Below are 17,944 nucleotides of genomic sequence, written 5' to 3' on the forward strand. Positions count from 1 at the left end.
AAACAAATTGTGACAAAATGTACCACAAGAAACAAAAGAAATTCAAAGGAATGAAAGAAAAAAAGAGAGGATAATTAACTAAAAATGAGAAAAGTATAGACATAAAGAGAAGAATAAAGCTGAGTTTGTAGGGTTCAGTGACACAGTCAATGTAGAATTCAGACCTCCAGGAGTCGGACGTCCAGCCTCTTCAGGATGTCAGGACTGTCGAACTGAGCATTAGTGGCTCGTACCGCTGTCTCCAGGATCCCAGTCAGGTTGTGCTGGTAGAGCGTAGTGGCTGCGCGGGCCAACTCCGGCCTGACACACAACACACAAGAAACGCCTGCATCAGACAGAAAGACTTTGGAAGTCTGGTTTCTTAGATTGTTTTGGCTAAAAGCAGAGGAAGTGTTTGAGCTCAATGCCAGAGCTAAATGTTACTGAAGGTGACGTGCTGATGGCAAAATGACAACCTACAACATGCAGCGTTAACACAGAACACTGGGGACTAGACGAGGTGAAGATCCTGAGAGTTTTACATTCACACGAAGATCCTATAATGTGTGGCACATTATGATGTACGTGTGTGTATTATACTGCGAGTGTGTGTTTGCTGCATTATGCTGTATGTGTGTGTGTGTGCGCAGTTTGTGTATAATGCAGTGCATGTGGGTGTATTATGCTCGGTGTGTGTGTGTGTGTGTGTGTGCGTGTGTGTGTGTGGTGTACATTATGCCAAATGTGTTTAGGGGGCTTTATGCTGTGCTGTGTGTGTGTGTGTGTGTGTGTGTGTGTGTGTGTGTGTGAGTAGAATGTGTACTCACTTGAGCAGGTCCATCAGATGTCTGATGAAGTCTCCCTGGCCCAGCAGCAGGTATCTCCTCATGGCCTGCAGGTGCTCGAGCAGTTGGTAGTTGTTATTTAGCACATCTAAAAGGTACTTACTGGTCTCAAAGTATGCAGCGTCGATCTTACTCTGAAACGCCCCCTCCAGATCAGTGAAGAGCTCAGTCGCTGAAACACACCAACAAAGGATGATGAGAAGATGAAGAGAAGAAACAGCAGCATCACTTGTGTGTTTATGGGTTTTGAGCATAATTAAGGAAAGTGTGTGGGTGTGTACACCAGCTAAAAGCTTTTCTCACACACACACACACACACACACACACACACCCCACCCCCACACCCTCCTCAGCAGTGACAGTAGCCATGACAATAAACCATACAGATTGATTTATAAGAACATTTTTATTAATAAAATGTAAAAGAAAAAATAAACAAAGAATAAGTCTAAAAAAAGAAAGAAATGTGTCCTCTGTATTTTATACGGTGTAAAGAAACTGTTTTCAATTCACAGACAGAGAGACAGGAATAAAAAAAGGAAAAAGAACAGAGAACAGAGAGAGAGAGAGAGAACAGAGAGAGAGAGAGAGAGAGAGAGAGAGAGAGAGAGAGAGAGAGAAAGGGGAATAAAGAAAGACAGAGGAAGTGAGCACATGGAAAGAAAACTCTGGAAACACACACACACACACACACACACACACAAGGTCACAGGCGAAGGCACTAAGTGCATTAACTCATCTGCGCTAAATTCGGCCGTCGTCGATACACACGCTAAACAGGACCGGTCGGATACTTCACTCTCCTCCTCCATCAGATCAATCCCTCTCTCCCCATTTCCCTCCATCACTAAACCCATCTCCCCTCGCTCATCTCATTAGCTCTGCGTTATCTCCACAGTCTTCCAGCAGCAACGCTTTAACAAGGACAAATGCTCCTATTCTCAGAGACATTAGCGTGCGCTTTTACCGTCTTTGGGTGAGTCTGCAGATTTGGAGGCGGGCGGGGATTTGCCGGGCGACGTCCTGTCGTGACACACCTGATGCAGGAAGTTAATAGATTTGCCGATGAGCAGGACCTGGTGTGACATTGGAGAGGAAATTAGGTAGAGAAGTGAAGTGAAAGACAGGAGGCAGATGGTACAGTGTGTGGAGAGAAGGAGAATGAAGCGTATAGTGAGAGATGGAGCAACGCTGTGAGACATCACATCACTAACATGAGCTCACAAGGAGCTCGAACATATACCTGCAATTTCTTTCCTTCTTTTCTCCCCTCCTTTCTCTGTCATTCTTTCTTCATCATCTCTTTCCAGATTATCTTTTTTCCCCTCTCTCTATTGGTCTCTCTTCCTTTCCTCCTTTCTTTTTTTGTGTCTTGATCTTTTCCTTGACATACTATTCTTATTCTCATACTCTCACATCTGTCTTTCCCTTTCTTTCTTTCTTTCGACATTTTTGTGTGTTTAGTTTTTTAGAGACTTTATAGTCGAGACTTGAGAGCACTTACATTAAGGCGGTTATTCTCTCTTTCTCTTGTTACTGAGAAATCATAACTTCCCTGTGAACTACGGCTTCCTACAGAACCGATGGAGAATGATGTATTGAATATACCTGAGATTTGCTTTGTAGTCAGTGCTACTGTCTGAGCTGCCGAACGGATGTCTGGGGAACGAACGCTGTGATGATGAAGTAATGTGGAAAACGAGTATATGTATGTATGTATGTGTTTGTGTGTAGGTGTGAGAGAGAGACAGAGCTGCCAGTGTGATGGAGATCATATTGAAATACTATAACAAAGTGTGTGTGTTGTGTAAAAGTATAAAGGATGTGCGTTTTAGTGTAAATAAGGAACTTTACCTTCCTGGCCTGATCCATGGTTATGAAGGAGGGAATCATCGACTTCCTCAGAGAGTATTTATCATGCCACAGTCTGTCTGTCTTCACTGTTGGATCAGACGCTACAAAGAACTACACACACACACACACACACACACACACACACACACACACACACACACACACACACACACACACACTAAATAGCTCGAACACATGGCAGTTGTCTATTCTGGTACTAAAATGATTATTAATATTATTACCACAAACACACTATGTTACGCAAACCTTTTTATCTTTGGTAGCCACACAGGTTTATACTCATCTTAGCGACAATAATCTTTTTGAATCATTCCAGTCTGGGTAAACTGCTTTAGTGAAGGTCAATAATGATCTCCTGATAGCTGCTGATGCTGAACAATTCTTGTGATGTTAGATTTGAGTGCATCCTTTGACATACCTTTCTGACCGTACTCAGTTTGTTCAATTAAAAAAAAAAATGTTCATTTGTTCCCAGTCAGTCCTAGTGGTGTCCTCCAAGGTTCTGTCCTGGGCCCACTTTTTTTTATTCTTAATCTATCGTCTCCCCCTAGGTCACATTTTTAGGAAATTTGGTATACATTTCCACCGTTATGCAGATATTACACAACTTTATATGTCCACAAAACCTGACTCTGCTCTCCTACCCTCTTGTCTAACTAACAAATGCTCGGTTTTCCTCCAACGTTCCCAAACTTAACAGTAACAAAACTGTGGATCTCCTTACAGGTTCACAATCTACTATTTCCAAGTCCAACAGTCTCTCACATTACATTGATAGTTCCTCGGTTCCACAGTACCCCCTCCCTTCATTTTTTATAGCGATTTATTGTTGTTTAATGTTTTTTTTTACTTATTCGAATTTGTATGCTGACCTTGAGTGACATGAAAGGCGCCTATAAATAAAAAGTATTATTAGTATTATCATTAAAGTCAAGTCCCTCTTCCCCTTGTCATCTCTCACTCTCTATTTTTCACTGTGCTATGTTTTTGGAGTTATGCTCATCTGTGAATGTTTGTCTTTTACTGCTACTGTAACGCTGTAAAGTCCCTCTGCATCAATAAAGCCGCTCTCGGTCTGCTCGCTACGGCTGCGACACTCTAATAACAAATAAGAACATTGTGTCCCATAACAGCACAAGTCAGTGCTGCAAAACAGGACGGCCAAGGTTTCCGAACACAGTTACAAAGACGAGAGTGCAAAAGTGAGAGAGCGAGAGAGAAAGAAGAAGATAGCAAGATTGTGAGCAGTGCATCAGGTGCTTCATTATGACTTGACATTAAAATGCTCGCCCATAAGAATAATGATCACAGACTAAACTAAGAGCTCGTAAAGCTTGTAAAGCGCCCTGGCAGAGTGCTCCATCAGCAGCTCAGCACCCACCATCCCTCCACCCTCCGACCAATCAGTTGCCTGCTAGGCCACCAATTAGGTCAGTGCTGTGATGAATGAGAGAAAAAGAGAGAAAGAAAGAAAGAAAGAAAGAAAGAAAGAGAGAGAGAGAGAGAGAGAGAGAGAGAGAGAGAGAGAGAGAGAGAGAGAGCGCGGTTGCTTGAACAGTGTGATGTGATGTAAAATTAATGATGCGCTGAGTGTGTGTCTGTACAGCGGGTGCAAAGTTTTGCTTATTGACAGTAAATTGTTGGGACATGGAAAATGGATGAGAAAGAAAGAGAGAGAGAGCAGCAAAGACAGAAATGCAGCAGTGTGCATACTGACCTCATGGTACGTGTCCTCGAGCTCTCCGTCATAGATCCAGCGGTAAAGGAAGTTGAGAATGGGGTGTGAGACCAGGCTAAGGATGTGCTGGACTAGCGCTCTCATATGAGGGTCGCCGGTCTTACCGTAGGCGTGCACTGCAGAAGCCAGCTCCCCTCCTTTACGGCCTGACCGAGAGAAAGACATAAAATATATTAAGCATTCTTTTTCAGGTCGAGTGGGACAGTTATGCTTATGTGCCAAAACAAGGTGGAGTTAGAATGAGTGAGTATAGTTTGTAGTAATCAACATTGACATTCTGTAAGACTCTGGTGCTCCAAGCTGACCTTGGCAGTAGTCGACCAGTGCAGCAAGAGTCTTGAGGCGAATTTTAGGGTCATACGTCCACACGAGAAGTCTTCTTAGAGTGAGCGTACTCTCCAGTCCCACATTCACTCCCTGGTCATCCTCTAACTGCAGCTACACACACACAAGTATATGGAAATGTCACATGTCTATTTGTTGAAGTGTGTTTTGTTCTGTTAGTTTGTTTTGTTTTTTTTTACCTGTGAATGCAGCACTGACAAAAGCCTGTAATACTCCTTCAGCTCCTGGTGCAGGGAGGCACAGAAACTCTACAAAGAAATAGAAATGAATTATTTTCTTCAGTGAGTAAAATTCAAGCTAGGTAATTCCAGCACGCTACTCTTACTAAACATGACAGCAGCTAAGACAGACAGACAGACAGGCAGACAGACAGACAGGAGGAAAACTGATACAGTTACAAACGAGAAAGTGACAAGCAATGAAAAAGAAAGATATATACAATAAATTAATATTAAACTATATTAAAGTAAAAAAAAAAAACAAAGAAAAAGAAAAATCAGAAATGAGACAGAAGCACAAGAAGAAAAACACAAGTGACCGAAAACAGAGGACAATTAAGACTAAAAAAAACAAAACTAAACACAGAGACAAAAGCAAAAACATAAAAATGAGAAGAAAAAAAAACCAGACTGAAAACAAAAGGAAAACAGTACAAAACCTAACAGAGAGAGAAACATTTAGTAGCACAATGTTCTTCCATGTTCAGAAGTTCAGAGCAATGAAATCTGACTAACCCATGTGTACACACATTATGAAGAACAGATAAATGTAGCAGTCATCTGTAACCAACATAATACCAAACGATCACTGAACATCACGGTGAATGTCGTTTTACTTCCTGACTGCTTGTCAGAATGAGGTATTAAAGGGAGACATAAGCGATGTGGGTCATAGTGCTTTCTCCCATCCTGAGCCCTGGTGTGTTCTCGCCCTGCTTCCTGTGCCACTCTTTTAAAGGATGTCCTGTTTTTAAACACATGGCTATACTTAGCAATATACTTTACCTTTGATTAGAGATAATAGAGGTGAATTTCCAGGACTTTCAAGGGCTTTCCAAGCATTCAGTAAGTATTTTCAAGGACTACCTTAGAGCACGAGATCACTTTTTTCCAGCTAGCCTGGATTTAATCCATATTTTTATGATATCCCAATACTGTATCCTAACACCTGAAGGTGTTCACTTATACATGACAAATAATGTATCACGATACTTAGCTTGAAGGTTTTGATACCAAAATGTTTCAGCCATATTATACAAAATATGGATATTTCTAAATATTATGTTTCGAAATATCTAAATAGATATTTCTAAATATTTTTTCTTTAAGGGGAGGAGAAGACAATAAAACTAAAATCGAATCATATAAATAAAATAAATGTTATAGAAATCGATTTTAATGTCCACTAAAGATAACATCCATTAACGTTTTATTATTTAAGAGATTCTCACAAAATTGGAAATTGTTATAACAATGTAATAAAGAAAGACTTTTTTATGGCACACATGACACACAATATTTCCTTTTTGCTAAGTTCCAATCAAACATTCTTGAGGAATAAGTAAAACTTTAACCTTTGAAATTTCAATAAATATTTGAAACATGGAATAGGAAAAGAAAATGTGGTGTGGGGAGAAATGGCTGTTTTTCCAGATCTGTGACATCGGCATCAGGACGTACCTGCCCGACCAATCCGAAGGCTCGATCCAAACTTCGAGAGTCTGTGTACTTCCGTACTTTGTTATGAAGCCAGCCGAGCTCTGCTAACCGGCTACTGGTGTCTCGTAGAGACTTACACAACGGAACCTGGAGAAAGAACAAACAAGTTTCTATATTCTCTATATTCAATTTCTACTTAGGACAACAAATGAAAAAGAAAAAGATTACTATTGAAAAATCTTAGCTTAATCTTCTGCAATTGGAAACCACAAAACAATTTTAAAGTTACACTTGTGATGATACTGCAAGTGTAATTACAGCTCCAGAGTCACAAACAGTCATTTCCATCTCCATGGGTTCCACCTGCCACACACATGTAAGCGCAATAACCCCAATGTGTCACCATACCCCTGTCCTTGTCCTGTGGCTTATAGATTGTAGCCGGTCCAACATCACCCATTAGCACACAAGAGACTCAATTTGTTTTTGGCTTTTATCACAATATTGATCAACAAAGTTCCATTCAATTGCAGGAAAAATGTTCAAAGCATTTTAACCTTAACAGTTAAACACTCTAAAACATTTTCTAACAGCAACACCAGAAAAGGCTAAACAAGCAGCATTTGATAACATTCATGCTGTATAAAATTAAACTGTTCAGACCTGATGGAGAATCAGCAAAAATGTACACCTTTGCACCAAACACTGCATAAACGTACACTACCAAATACCCTTCTACACAGCGCCAAACGCCGTCGTACAAAACGTTACAGCGCCAAACGCCGTCGTACAAAACGTTACAGCGCCAAACGCGGTCGTACAAAACGTTACAGCGCCAAACGCCGTCGTACAAAACGTTACAGCGCCAAACGCCGTCGTACAAAACGTTACAGCGCCAAACGCCGTCGTACAAAACGTTACAGCGCCAAACGCCGTCGTACAAAACGTTACAGCGCCAAACGCCGTCGTACAAAACGTTACAGCGCCAAACAGCGTTGTACAAAACGTTACAGCACCAAACACTTTTAGGTAAAGTTATACCACCAAACACCATCAAATGCCGTTCAAACATTGCTGGAGAAACATCACCAGTGTTCCACAAAGCTTTACACCACTTACCCCCAACAAAACTTACACTACCAAACACTACTAAACACAATCTTAAACCAACAAAAATAACAAAAAACATTTGTGCCACAAACGGCGTTCCAACACTGACCCCAACAACTTACACTGTTTAATACAGTTTGAGTAACTTAACATTAACAAACAACATTTCACACCATTGACTGTTACACTCACCACCACCCAACACTGACAAAACTTTACAGCATCAAATGCTGTTTACACCATAACTTTGTCTCGGTTTAGCAGCTATAGTGCATTAGAAGGATGTCAGCTTTAGAAGGCTTGATGTTTATTGGCTCATGTGTCTGGGTCCGGGGTATTGAGTAAACATAAGGCACCGGAGAAAGCCCTTTTAAAAATTCATTCCCTTCACATGAGCAGATGAAGGCTCTCCAGCTTGGGTTGACCTTGACTGTGGATGAGCGATTGAGTTTCTATTGTATTGGGATGACTGGTGGAGCCGGTAAACCAATATTTCACTGTTTAACGCTTGCTCAATGTTACCATCGGACAGGATTGTCCCAAACAAACCGAGTACGACTTTCAATAGCACTGCACATACTGTAGCAATGTTTTATCTGCTTAGTATTTTATTTACATTTCTGCCCTTTAGGAGACCCACAGGAGGAATAAGAGAAACATTTAGCCATCAAAAACTACTGTTTGGCTAAAATATTCCTGTAATACTATAATACAGTTTTCCACAAGATAGACAACAAGCCAAGAATCCAGATTTAAATATAATTAAAATGTTTGAGTCGTGATAAAAAATTATGCTGTATGTACCGGCTTTAACCTGTTTTTTATTCCATACTGACTGATAAAATGACATTTCAGAGCTAAAAGCATAACATTTCATACCATTACGAAACATAAGATAGCACACAATAAATATAATCAAGACAATATAAATGTAATTATGTACATATTAGTAAACATATGTATGGATTAGCACCAGTTAGGTCCAGCTGTCCGGGTTTTTCTGGTCAATTCGACTACATCGCGAATATGAAATTGTGGTATCAATTTTTACTAAACCGGCGCTCAGGCAAATCCCCCGGACACAACAACATTCATGGATCACCAGTAATGAATTCACCTTTGAATCGATTTTGTAGCAGTTCTCTGGAGTGCACATCTTAATGAATTTGCCGTCGATGCCCTGGAAGACGTAAAGGATGTCTCGCACCAGGGAGGCCTCGCCGATTTCAGCTGAGCGTGAAAGATTTAGAGAGAGAGTTAAAGAGAGAGAGGGACTGTAAATCAAGCCGTAAAGGTCATACTCGTATATCTATCCAAAGTATAAAAGGAACAGTGTCCTGGGGCTGGACTGAAGACAGGACTGTTCTTCTGAAAAAAAAAGAGAAAAAAAAAGAAAAAAAAAGACAGCAATTTTCACTTTCTAGAACATTTTAAAAACAACCTAAGAGCAATTTGTATCTTGATATCCATCAATAGAATGACTCAGTGTTGTGACCTACATTACCACAAGTCCAAAATTCACCTGCTTGGAAAAACCTTTTGTTTTTAACATGCAAAGAAAACAGCTTGAACTTTTGATTAGTGTTAAACACACCAAACTTGTCTAATCGATCCAACACTATTTTACATTCTACCCGTATTCTAAATACTAGAGCTTACATTCTACACAACCATCACCGGGAGAAATCTTTACCTCAGGCTGATACTACATGCAGAATTATTTTAAGTAGAAACTGTAGATCCCAGTGCTTTTTTTTAAGTAGTACAATAACCTACCAAAATGATGTAGAACATGATCATTCACTGTGTGTTTAACAAATGGTCTCCATACAAGTGTATTATGTGGCTAAAAAAACCCACACAACTATTTGGGAAATTGCAATAAAGGCTGTGTGTTTGAACGGGAATGCGGTCAGTTCTTTTATAGACTTTTTTAAAATGTTATAGACTGCTGATTTTGTGATGTTGCTCTAAGTCAGTGACCGACTTTCTGGCTTTAAAAAAAAAAATCAAGTAAATACTTTATAACCACTTAGAAACTCACTAAAAACCTGCATGGACCCTTCAGTGCTAACAAGCTAACACTGTTAGGAAAGAGCAGCTAAAAATATTATGTTAAAGAAATACATAGTGTATGTTCAATTTTACATGTAATGCAAAGGCATCTGAGGTTTTTTTTTACGTAGCAGTAGATTAGTATGCGATAAGTTTCACATGTTTTTGGCTTTTAAACAGGTGAATATCCAAATATCCACTAGCAAAAGCCAGCTAAAATGCTAACGCTTCACAATCAGCCACGTGGCAGCCACTGCAGTCAGAGAGCATTCCAGAAAGCTGTACAACAAATCTTTTATTGTGTATATCTAAATAATGTAAAGTAAGGTAATGTTTTTAATAAATAAATATATAGCCAACCTCGCGTGCTTAAAAGTGATGTCCTGCTAAAGACAGTCCTCGCTATTGCTAACTGAACTCTTCTAGATTGTGGGGCGGGGCTTTGTGAGGAACGGGGGTGGGCTCAAAGCGTAAAATTAACGTTCCGATGTTGTTAAGATTTCACGTTAGAGATCTACTGTTAAAAAATTTAATCTTGCCTTTAAAATGCATTTTAAAAATACAAAGATTTGTCGTTCGCTAAATTGGTTTTTTTTTCAAATTCCTAACAAATTCCTCTTCTTCAACATCACAAACAAATCGGAAATAAATCATTCACATCACCCAGACCTGTTCATGCATACTTGCTTTAACTTTATTGTAATCAGGTTGCCATGGTGATCACACTCACCGCTGGTTTCGCCATCCCGTCTCAGTCTGTGAGGCAGTCTAGCGGCAGGACTGGAGGTGGGGCCGAGGGTAGGGGCGGGGCCTGTCACAGGTCGGGAGTTCGGTGGAGCTGCTCCGGTGACTGGGAGCTCCCAAGCCAGACGAGGACCACGTGTGGGATCGGCTACAGCTTGCGGGCTAAAAAAATAAATATCTTGACTACCAGTGATTAGAATTATTTATACCCAAATAAGAAGTATATCCCAGTAATTATTAAGAAACCAGGCAGTTACACAGTGCAGGTCAAATCTATTTTACAGACAGTCATCTGAATGACTTATCAACTAACCGTCTCGTTGACGCTTCATTTAATTAGAAAATCTTTGGTCCAAATGCTGAACACAGCAGAGGAGCCTGAAGCCTGTCCCAGGAGGCATGGGATAGGGTTCCAAATAACCCCCACCCCCACCCGACACACACACACACACACACACACACACACACACACACACACACACACACACACACACACACACACACACACACACACACACACACACGTTTGGACTCATAGACGAACCCAAAGTACCCAGAGGAAACCCATGAAGCACAGAGAGAACAATCAATTAAACTCAGAACACACAGGGAGGAGGTGGGAATCGAACCCGCAGCCCTGCAGATGAGAGGAAAACAGCGCTAACTTATCACTAAACCCCACACAACACCAAATCTACAGCCTGAATGTATGAACTGTTTGCCCCGTGTCTCTTTAAGGCTGGTGGTGAAGGGTGTTTTTGTTGTGCTGGCTGTTAGTGGCATTAATTGAAAACAACTCTGTTATGATGCCTGTGGATTTGTGGCAGTGCAACAACACAGATCATACAATATTTCTGCTTATATACCTGTTTGCTGAACCCCCTTAACCTCTCACACTATAAATAAATATCACGATATGAATCGCAGGAACGTCGCAATATAATTTTCTCTTATTTGTTTTTCATTACTTTTATTTTCTATTCTCACGAATCTCCCAAATAAAGCATTTGTTTTCATTTCTCTGCACTGCTGCTTTAAGGAAGGACAAACTAAGGAAAATTGGCTCGCACCGTTCCCACAGTGATGCCTTAATAAAGAAGAGTAAAAGTCCAGAAGCCCGATTTTAGGCCCCAAACTCACAGCAGCAGGCAATAAATCTTCCTGCTTTAAGGAGAGCGTACTGAAGCGCTCACGAGTTTCTGGGTCCATTACTGCATTTCTGAAGAAACGATTCCTGAAAACACTAAAGAAGTGTTTGCTTTTTATTAGCGATGCACATAAACACACACCTCCACACCCTGCTAAAGTATCATGATTCCATTAGCAAAGCTTATGGGAATGTGTTAATTACCTTTTAATGGTCAATTTCCAGCAATAAAGACTGACAGTGAAGGACGGCGGTGAAACTGCACGGGCGCAGAAAAGCTACCGGGAGAATGAATTTTAGCATTCAAGAGGATTCGAAGATCAATTAAAATCCAGGCCTGGAGAAAGACGCAGCCGTGCTTTAAATACCTAAAGTGCTTGCGGCTGATGGCGGAGACGTGAATAATTCAGGGCTCGTGTCGCAATTACAAGCAGGATCACAAATAAGCTTCTACACGACCGACACACAAGATGAAAAAGAAAGATCCAAAAGGACCCATTTTTACAGTCTGGACCAAATGTAAATGGATCAAAAGTACTCAAATTGTACTGGGTTCAAAATGGTAACTGCTCACTTAATTCTCTGTACAGTGAATGACTTCAGGACTGAATGTACAGCTCAGGCAGTGTGCATGAATATGGATGAGGGAAGAAGTTTGGGGATTTGTTTGACTCCAAGCGTGAAGACACTTGTTTGAAGCCCGTCTTCTGTCCTGTACTTACAGAAATATTTATTTATTTATTTATTTGTCTTTCGATGGCGTGTCAGCAGCGATGGTTCTTTTCATGGCAAGATCAAGGTACAACAGGACATCTTGTTTATTCATACGGTGCCGACTGCTCTGGAGATGATGTAATATCATACACCAACCCAGCAGCCAAAAGGAATGTTTTTTTTTCCCCAATGGCTTTTAAAATGTAACAGAAAATAATCTGAGACCAGCAGATGTTTAAGATACTTATCGAGATAATCTTCACACATGAACACTTTAATGAGTTCAGGAGCCTAAACACAATCTGCAGATGGAAACCGCTAAAGTTCTGAAGGCTGGAAACAAACTACACCATGCAGTCACATGACTTCGACGTCACCAACCGTTAAGCTTTCGACTCTTTCGGTTTTTATTTAAAAAAAAAAAAAAAAGTTTCCTGATAATTATCTGCTGCACCTTTATGTGGATGAATCTAAACGAATAAAAATATTGGAGTTGGAAGTTTTCAAGGGTGTATTATTAGTTAGAAATACAGCGAGGCTGCAGCAGATGAGATTTACTGATCGGTCCGAAGACGTTTAAACTCTCTGGTCCCCAGTAGCCTTGTTCAAGACATGTATAAGCTTATAAACACAAAAAGGACTTTACTGATGAATGTTATAGAATTACCGGAAGTGCAAAAATAAGCTACCTGGGTTTTAGGACTCATCCCTGTAGCACTCGTTTGCCACAATAAAATTATATATATATATATATATATATAGAGAGAGAGAGAGAGAGAGAGAGAGAGAGAGAGAGAGAGAGAGAGAGAGATGTTCTTTGAATCTAGAGACATTTTGGAGGACTTCGAACTATGCATTTTCAGGGTAAAAGCTTTAGAGGGATCGCATGTTGGAGGTCCTTCAGTGACTATGTCTGTGAAATGAAGTGTGGGTTAAAACTGGCTAGGGGGAAGTTTAAACACCAGACTCACCCAGTAAGCAGGGACTGAGGGCCGGGGCCGGGGCCGTTCAGTGGGTACATGGCAAGGCTGCCGATGCCGCTGGTGCCCATGCTAGAGGCGTTGTGCGCTGCCAGTGCTGAGCGCTCGGGGTAGCTAAGAGACAGGCTCTGGGGCCGGGTGTAGTAGAATGGTGTGGAGTGGGCATCACGCGGCAAAGCCTGGGCAAACAGCGACCCGTAACTGCCCACCTGTCAGAAGGAGAGAGCAAGTTACCTCATGTAACTACTCTACCGTCTTATATACTTTATTTACATAAATTATAAAGCCTTGCACGTCTAATTGAAAAGTTCTTAAAGCGGCAGTATGTAACCATTTATATAAATGCTAAAACAATATATATCTACTTGAACAGTTCTTAAAGTGGCAATATCTAACTTTTTTGTTAAAAAAAATAGAAACATTATATTGTATAAATAAGCAGCTACAGAATGTCATTTTGTTTTTGCTAAAAACATAAATACTGATTTAGTCATCAAACTTTTATCTAACTGACCAGTTATTAAAACGGTAATCTTTTGTAACAAATTAGACACATTCCTTAGTTTTTTATTAATGACTAGTTATTAAAGCAGTTGTGTGTATCTTTTTGAACGCTGCTTGACTCTTTTACCTAATATTCTGTAACAGTGATAAGTAATAAAAGGTAATAATGTTTAATAAAGGTTTATCTGTAATAAAAGGTTTAGTTCACTAGCAATTATTTGTTTACAAAGAACTGTGGTTAAGCACCACCACAAATGTACATAGCGCTGCTTTAAACATGCCCCACTTTTACAGCTCTATCACTAAACTGATGCAGCTTTGTTTACGGCTGTTTCTGCCTGAGCAAGTGGCCCATGTGTGGTGAGTGTTACACAGGTACCCGGGTAGGCGGTTTCCTGGGATCCTCACACAGGCTGAGGAGGAGGTATAAGATGGACCATCTGTGTTTCAGAACTCCCTGATTACCACAAAATAAAACAGATTAAATACATGCAGTAGTGATTTGGACAGTCTGTAGGATTGGGTCAATGAGAATGTAACACTGACCTGGGTTTGGAGTTTTCTGTGGAGCTCAGAAAAAAGAGCTGCATCTGCATCGCGCCTTTGCTTTAACACTTTAAACGGGGGGGGGGGGGGAAGAGACATACAAAGGGAGACAGACAAGGGAGACAGACAAAGGGAGACAGACAAAGGGAGACAGACAAAGGGAGACAGACAAGGGAGACAGACAAGGGAGACAGACAAGGGAGACAGACAAGGGAGACAGACAGCGACAGAGAGAAAACGACAGAAAGAGAGAGACAGAAAGAGAGAGGGAGAAAGAGAGACAGACACAGAGAGAGACAGACAGAGAGACACACAAGAGTCAAAAATGCCAAGGAGGCTACAGATATTAAAAGAGAAACCACACTGCTACACTAAATCAGTCGTGTGCTATTTAAACACACTTTAATATTGAAGGATGTGGGTTTTAAATACAGACACAATGCTCTGAGTGGATTAAAGTGATCTGCAGTGCTGTCTCTGGATTTTACAATCCTCACAACTCACATTCTTTTTTTATCTTTTCAGACACCAGGAACTCATCTCGCTCGATGGTGGGGGCGTAATTACTCCCGATGACCCGGACAGCGTACTGAAACTGATGTGCAACATCAGCTGCGGAGAGAAGAGAGGTGAATTCATGGCGACCTCAGGATCAATGCGCACACATACGCACACAACAAAAAAAGGGGGTAAAGCCACGGATCATAAGCGCTAGACACAGGTAATGTACTCTATATTACACCTCATGGTCATGATGCTGCATTAAGCTCTATATAAAGACTAGATTTATCCAGAAGTTCTTGATGAAATTGGCTTGACCTCACAGAGCAGGAGAGTCATATTACCTTCAAGAGTGGAAAATCCTTCAATAATTACACTTCGTTTCTGTATTATCTTGAAAAGCGTTGTAGTTTGCTCAAGTATCACTGAAATGGGAAAGCTTGTACTCAAGTAGCTAAATACCACAAAGTAATAAAAAAAAAACAGACTTTTTACTTACACTATACTTTAATTAAGTAGGTGCCTTGTTAAAAATCTCAAATGCCATAATGTTTTTTTCTATCTACATATATATCTGCATTATATCATGGTAGATAAAAGAAAAGCAGCGTTTGATCTTGGCCATGAATCACGTTCCCTCTGTTGTCTTCTCTCCCGGTGGTAGTTGCTGCTCCAAGTCGCTCCATATTTGCATCAATATAAACTTGTCTCAACTTTGTTGTGCCATTGGACCAATCCACATCTAATCACCAACAATCGCTTTCAATCATGTCACTGAAGGTCACCAGCTCTCATTGAAAATAAATGATCGGACGCTTTGTCGCTGTGAGTCGCTCTGTGTGTGAACGTAACATTTGTCAGCTCTGTCTTACTTCCTGCTAGTCAATTTAATGTTGTGTTTAGGAAACTATAAGATTAAAAGAAATCGCATCCATATCACATGAGACAATTACTGTCATCTTCCATAAACCACTATCCTGATTTCTGTCATTTTCTGGAGGTTTTTTCTTCCATCTTCTATTCAGAAATGTATCGTAAGATGTTTTGGGGCTTGGAAATATCTTTCCTAACTTTCAAGACAAAATCCTTTATTTAAGAAGTATACACATTTCTTTTTTACTTCAAAAAAACAACTTTAGTTTTATTACTTACTTTTTTAATTTACATTTTATTCCAGAAATACATTTCGATCATAAACTGTGTATATATAAAAATATATTGCTAGACTTCGTTTAAAAATGTTTGTTTTTAAATTTCCCAAACCTTTAATATTTTAATCATGGATTTGAATCACTTGCTTGTTAAAAACAACAACATTGGAAGCTTTTTTTTCATTCAAATTTAACATTGTATACATTTTTACTCTTTTTATTCCTGCAATGGGAATCTGTTTGTTTATTAATTCACATAATCTCTACAAAAATTCATTCATCTGAGGTGCAGTTTTACATAAATAAACAATAATAAAGCAATATTTTTGTCAACATATCGACCATCAGCTAGTCAGGACTCGAAATAAAACACTATAATACATTTATAATAGAAGACACTTAAGATAATTAAGGTTATATAAGTAATAACGTGTGCTTTTAGATAAAGACAGTTCACATGAATGTTAAAGCATCTTTTCAGTACTGAATGAAGCTAGCATGCTAGTTAGCTTTAGCTTTAGCATTTTGCTCGTTTAGCGACTTTACCTTCGCTCTTCCCTGTGATCCTACAGCAAAGACTCTGCAAAAGCACGTTGGGAGATTTCTGATCCAAGGCCGCCATTGTCCAGATATTTCCCTCCTGTTGTTGTTGGAGAAAAGAAGCAGTTTCGTCTCTGTCTCTATGCGGTCCTCCATCGGCTCGCCATTTTAACGGAACGCGCGCACAGTTGCAAAAAAACAAATCAGGTACGGAATGAAAATACGTCCGACTGGAAAAAAAAGAACTACACATGGTTCCTATTCTTTCGTTACTGGTCAGTGAACTGCATTTACTAGACATTTTTTTTCATTCATTCATTCATTTTCTACCGCTTATCTGAACTTCTCAGGTCACGGGGAGCCTGTGCCTATCTCAGGTGTCATCGGGCATCAAGGCAGGAAACACCCTGGACGGAGTGCCAACCCATCGCAGGGCACACACACACACACACACACACACACACACACACACACACACACACACACACACACACACACACAACGGACAATTTTCCAGAGATGGCAATCAACCTACCATGCATGTCTTTGGACCAGTGGAGGAAATCGGAGTACCCGGAGGAAACCCCCGAGGCACGGGGAGAACATGCAAACTCCACACACACAAGGCGGAGGCAGGAATTGAACCCCCAACCCTGGAGGTGTGAGGCGAACGTGCTAACCACTAAGCCACCGTGCCCCCCCTAGACATTTTTTATTTTATTTTATTAAAATAGTGTAAAGTTCAGTTTTTCGGTCATGTGGAAGTCATAATAAACAAATCTTTTTTTTCACATAATTTTTTATAGAACAAATATTAAATTCACAAAGAAAATTGGAAACTTAATTTTAGTTGGAAACTTTATATTGCCTACGTAGTAAATAGTTCCTTCTATTAAAAAAAATTGTGTTGAAATAACTAAACAACTAACACTTTTCAAGGGAAGCAGATAACAGCTGGACGTCATTGCAGCTCAGTTGATTTATTTCTATATCATATTTAATAGTAAATAAAGTTTGGTCATTGGCACCTATCCATTTTTGACACTTCCTATCAAGCATATAGACAAAACAAAGCAGTGGTGGTTAAAATTTGGTAAATATACATAAAGGGAACAGAGACAGATGAAATATTTTATTTTATTGTATTTTTAATATAATAAATATTGCCTAGAAGAGAGTTTAAAATGAAAAAAGGGCACATGTGGGACAGAAAATAGTGATACAGTACTATAATATGGTACTTAAAGTCTTATACAGGAAAGTTGGTAATGTCTGCACAAAAAAAGTAATTCGAATTGTTGCTTGGTTTTATTTTGAAATAAATTCACTAAAGAAATGTTAGTAAGTTGCCTTGTCAAGGAAATATAGGTTCAGTTCAATTCAAATTTATTTCTATAGCACTTTTTACAATTGATATTGTCTCAAAGCAGCTCTACAGAACACAAACATAGAACAAAATTTTATTATAAAGAATAATATAAAGATTACTATAATACAAATATTCAAGATTAA

General features: G+C 39.7%; 1 protein-coding gene across 1 annotated transcript in view; it reads right to left on the reverse strand.

The window, feature by feature from the left end:
• tubgcp3 (tubulin, gamma complex associated protein 3) overlaps positions 1 to 16,671 on the reverse strand; it is a 22,650-nt gene extending 5,979 nt beyond the window's left edge. Inside the window, exons 1-15 of the mRNA XM_027156407.2 lie at positions 16,439 to 16,671; positions 14,745 to 14,852; positions 14,241 to 14,308; positions 14,074 to 14,151; positions 13,182 to 13,399; positions 10,336 to 10,511; positions 8,668 to 8,780; positions 6,462 to 6,587; positions 4,962 to 5,030; positions 4,743 to 4,875; positions 4,417 to 4,583; positions 2,679 to 2,789; positions 1,792 to 1,900; positions 807 to 996; positions 165 to 300 (exon numbers count right to left, since the gene is read on the reverse strand). Of these exons, the coding sequence (XP_027012208.2) occupies positions 165 to 300; positions 807 to 996; positions 1,792 to 1,900; positions 2,679 to 2,789; positions 4,417 to 4,583; positions 4,743 to 4,875; positions 4,962 to 5,030; positions 6,462 to 6,587; positions 8,668 to 8,780; positions 10,336 to 10,511; positions 13,182 to 13,399; positions 14,074 to 14,151; positions 14,241 to 14,308; positions 14,745 to 14,852; positions 16,439 to 16,514 (1,878 nt within the window). The 5' untranslated portion in view covers positions 16,515 to 16,671. The remainder of the gene's footprint in view (positions 1 to 164; positions 301 to 806; positions 997 to 1,791; positions 1,901 to 2,678; positions 2,790 to 4,416; positions 4,584 to 4,742; positions 4,876 to 4,961; positions 5,031 to 6,461; positions 6,588 to 8,667; positions 8,781 to 10,335; positions 10,512 to 13,181; positions 13,400 to 14,073; positions 14,152 to 14,240; positions 14,309 to 14,744; positions 14,853 to 16,438) is intronic.
• Between the last annotated feature and the right edge of the window lie 1,273 nt (positions 16,672 to 17,944).

Source organism: Tachysurus fulvidraco, chromosome 18, assembly GCF_022655615.1.
Source record: "Tachysurus fulvidraco isolate hzauxx_2018 chromosome 18, HZAU_PFXX_2.0, whole genome shotgun sequence".
NCBI classification, from domain to species: Eukaryota; Metazoa; Chordata; class Actinopteri; order Siluriformes; family Bagridae; genus Tachysurus; species Tachysurus fulvidraco.